We start from the raw sequence: 4,250 nt of genomic DNA, 5'->3' as shown, positions 1-4,250 counted from the left end.
TTCCTGTAGGAAGCCATATAATGGGTAAGTTTAATTCCTTCCTACAGATAAACAGACACTGTGGTCCCAGTGAATGGTGACCTCACATTTGCCCATGGTGGTTACAGTGGAATCTTAGAAGGGTGCTTCAGTGGGCATAAATCAGAACTGATACAGTTTGAGAAGACAGACCTTCCCCCCAGTTCTCCCAGTGTAGGTGTTCTTTCGGTCGTCAAGGGATCTGCCTGACCCGCCGTTTCTGGCTTACCTGGTGTCTGTAGAATGAGACGCTCTGGCTGCTGCGGCACTGTGTGTCCTCAGAGCCTCATATCCGTAGTCTCAGATTTCGCCGTCTCTCTGGGATTTCATTCTTACTTTTTTGGGTCCTCCAGTTTTTCCTTTAATTTTCAAAAAGGTGAAGGAAAAAATGTCAGGATCGTGAGTTTTAATCTCCCACACCTTCCGAGTTCCTGGGCTGTAGCGAATCTGATCCAGTCAGTGTTGTCATGAGGTTTCCAGCCAGGCTGGGGGCTGGGGAGATGGAAGACAGAGCCATGGGGAATGGGCAGGTGTCTCAGGGCAAGGCTGTCCCTTGGGGACACTGGACAGAGTGACACCTGAGTGAAAAGGATTCACCATCCTCCTCCTATTTCTGTGTTTCTGTGCTAGAGCCTAGAAACGTTTCCCAGCCCACAGGCAAGGAAAACCACCAGGCTGGCCTTCCCTGCCTTTGGGCCCCGGGACCGGTGCTCGATGCCCCCTCTGGGCTGTGTGCCCACCCGAGGGCCCAGGGATTTTGTCTACACTGTAGAAAGTGGGTTTCGGGTGCCAGGATCAGATGGCCTGAGCTCAGGGTGACTCAGCCCCTTCTCTGGGCCCCTTTGCAGCGAGTGTAACAGCAATCGGGACTCGGTCCTGTCCTACACCAGCGTAAGAAGTAACAGCTCCTACCTGGGCAGCGACGAGATGGGGTCTGGTGAGTGGAGCGGCAGCAGCCCGTGCTCAGGGAGAGAGGTTCCTCCCCATGAGATTTAGTTTTAGTTTATTTTATTATACTTTCCCTTGCGTTATGTTGTTTTGTATTTTATTTACATGGTCCTGTACTTGACTTCCTTCCATTCACTCATTCAGCAAGTATTTCTTGAGCCTGTATTATGTGCCAGGCGCTGGGAATGCGGCAGTGAATGAAACAAACATCTCAGCCCTCTTGGAGCTGATGTTCTCCGTGAATGTCATGGAGATGGAGCAAAGAGAGGCATGCATGGTGCAATTCTGTATGCTTCATGTATGATGAGTGTTGTGATGAGTGAGCTGACAACTAAACAGGGTGACCTCATGGTTTATGTAAAAACAATACGTGTGCAAACCAAAAATCCAAACGACACGGAGCAGTTCAAAGAAGTATCTAAGCCCAGGCGCGGTGGCTCACGCCTGTAATCCCAGCGCTTTGGGAGGCCGAGAGGCTGGTGGATCATTTGAGGTCAGGAGTTTGAGACCAGCCTGGCCAACATGGTGAAACCCCGTCTCCACTAAAAATACAAAAATTAACTGGGTGTGTTGGTGCACGCCTGTAACGCCAGCTACCCGGGAGGCTGAGGCAGGAGAATCACTTGAACCTGGGAGAGGGAGGTTGCAGTGGGCTGAGATCGCGCCACTGCACTCCAGCCTGGGTGGCAGAGTGAGACTCCATCAAACAAACAAACAAAGAAACAACAAAAAGAAGTCCATAAAAATGAATGAGAGTCTCATCATCTCCCCTGGAAATGACCGTCGCCAGCATTTGGAGCTCATTGGTGGGGCCTGTGAATGCACGGATGAACAGGTGGGTGGATGGATGGACAGACAGACATAGACAATATTTTATAAATTAGATCATACTGTACTTACAACTTTTTTTTTAATTTTTATTTTTTTGAGACAGAGTCTCACTCTGTCGCCAGGCTGGAGTGCAGTGGCACAATCTCAGCTCACTGCAACCTCCGCCTCCCGGGTTCAAGCGATTCTCCTGCCTCAGCCTCCTGAGTAACTGGGACTGCAGGCGCCTGCCACCACATTCAGATAATTTTTATATTTTTAGTAGAGATGGGGTTTCACCATGTTGGCCAGGATGGTCTTGATCTCTTGAGCTTGTGATCCACCTGCCCCAGCCTCCCAAATTGCTGGGATTAAAGGCGTTACTGAAAGCCTGAAATTGTTTTTTATTTTAGTCTTGTTTACTTCAGACTTCAAAGCAGTTCATTTTGCAAGTTGGGTTGTGTATCCACATGGTGCATAATTCAGAAGGCCCCAGAGGGTGCACGGTGACAAGTCTCCCCCAAAACCCTTGGTTCTCAGGCTGTCACTGCTGTTCTCACTGTCACTACAGTCTTGCGTGTCCTTTCAGAGATAGTCTGTGCATAACAATTTAATTTTAATTATACTTCAATGAACAGAAGAAAAAGAAGCTCAAGTACAATGGAAGAAATTGCTGAACTTTTAGATACGTATTTCATCACCTAAGACAGTCAGCTGCACAAACTGGCCCCAGGAGCCTCTAGGAAGGAGTTGGGTGTGACAGCTGATGTACCTGAACCAACTGGGCAAGGAATCAGGACACGCGGCATCCAGTTCCTTCTGTCTGTTCCTCAGTCCCTCATTTGCAGAATGGAAACAGTGCTTTACAATCAGTGCTTTACAAAAAGCAGTGCTTTACAATCTTGTCATGCATTAGTTAGTGCCTGTTGTCCATTTTGCAGATGAAGAAACTGAGGCTCAGAGAGGTCAGGCGATTTTCCCTGTGGTTCACAGCCAGGACCTGGTCTTCAGACTCCAGATCCCCTGTGGGTTTGGAGTTCTGTAGCTGTATCCCCTTCTTGGGAAAGTGCTGGGGATGGTGTGAGGTGGGGCAGGAATGACTGATGGCTGTTACTTCTACCTCCCGCCAAGGAGATGAACTGCCCTGTGACATGCGAATCCCATCTGACAAGCAGGACAAGCTTCATGGCTGCCTGGAGCACCTCTTTAACCAGGTAGGAACTTTGCCCCACTCCTGGTGCAACTTTGGGTTCTTCCTGTCACACCTGGAGAGGGCCTGTGACCCAGGGGCTATGGGTCCCAGACATCTGCAATGTGTAGGGCCGTGGGGCCCAAACCAACCCGGGGCTTCTTGCCACCCAGGTGGACTCCATCAATGCTCTCCTTAAGGGACCAGTCATGAGCCGGGCTTTTGAAGAAACCAAGCATTTCCCCATGAACCACAGCTTACAAGGTGAGGGGATAGCCAGCATCCAAGGAGACAGCCTGCGATGGGGAAGGGTGTTAGACGGGGGCGGGGCAGGGGATGCCTGGGCTCATGCTCAGCTCTGCCCCTCTACTGCGGAACGACTGTGGGGATCATCCAGGGGACAGTGATTTTAGCCCTTGGGGCACATCCAGCCCGTGGCCTGTTTTTGTAGACTCTGAGCCAAGAATGGTTCTTTTCCTTTTTCTTTTGGTTTTCTTTCCTTTCCTTTCCTTTCCGTTCCGTTCCCTTCCTTTCCGTCTTGTTTTTTGGAGAAAGGGTCTCACTCTGTCACTCAGGCTGGAGTGCAATAGTGTGATCACAGCTCACTGCAGCGTTGACCTCCCAGGCTCAAGTTTTCCTCACAACTCAGCCTCCTATGCTAAGTAGCTGGGACTACAGGTGCACGCCACTTCTCCTGGCTAATTTTTTTATTTTTTATTATTTTATTTTATTTATTTATTTCTTTTTTGTAGAGGCATGGTTTTGCCATGTAGCCAAGGCTGGTTTTGAACTCCTGGTATCAAGTGATCCTCCTGCCTTGACCTCCCAAAGTGCTGGGATTCCAGGCATGAGCCACTGTGCCCAGTCTTCCTTCATGTCTTTTAAACCATACTCATTTTTTTCTTATTATTGACATCACTTTTCAAAAAGTATCGCTCTTAATTTTGAAAGGACCTTGTTGAACTCCCTATATATGAAAAGCCAGTATAATATGCCAAAAATTTGTGATAAACCATAATGATAAATTAAATGCGAACAACAGCAACAAAATATCATTATACTGCAGTTAGGCACTGTTGCCTGCCAAGGGCTCTTTGTTCTTCATTTAAGAGAGGGATTTGTGAATTAAAGAAGTGTTAAGGGCTTACCAGCACCAAATTGAGACTTTCTTCTTGAAATGATTGAGAGAAAAGGATTGAAATTTCTTATGTTCTCCCATCTACCTTTCCTCCCATTTACCCACCTACCCACCCTACTCATCCACCCAACATACTATCGATCCATCCAG

The 4,250-nt window shown here is 48.3% G+C and overlaps 1 protein-coding gene across 1 annotated transcript in view; it reads left to right on the top strand.

Moving 5' to 3' along the window:
* The window catches only part of PREX1 (phosphatidylinositol-3,4,5-trisphosphate-dependent Rac exchange factor 1), a gene marked incomplete at its 5' end in the record, with an annotated part of 216,297 nt that overhangs the window by 191,842 nt on the left and 20,205 nt on the right, over positions 1-4,250 (top strand). Inside the window, 2 exons of the mRNA XM_011995411.1 lie at positions 2,905-2,987; positions 3,136-3,226. Of these exons, the coding sequence (XP_011850801.1) occupies positions 2,905-2,987; positions 3,136-3,226 (174 nt within the window). The remainder of the gene's footprint in view (positions 1-2,904; positions 2,988-3,135; positions 3,227-4,250) is intronic.

Source organism: Mandrillus leucophaeus, unplaced genomic scaffold, assembly GCF_000951045.1.
Source record: "Mandrillus leucophaeus isolate KB7577 unplaced genomic scaffold, Mleu.le_1.0 Scaffold489, whole genome shotgun sequence".
Lineage (NCBI taxonomy): Eukaryota > Metazoa > Chordata > Mammalia > Primates > Cercopithecidae > Mandrillus > Mandrillus leucophaeus.
This window is presented reverse-complemented; position numbering and strand designations above follow the sequence as displayed.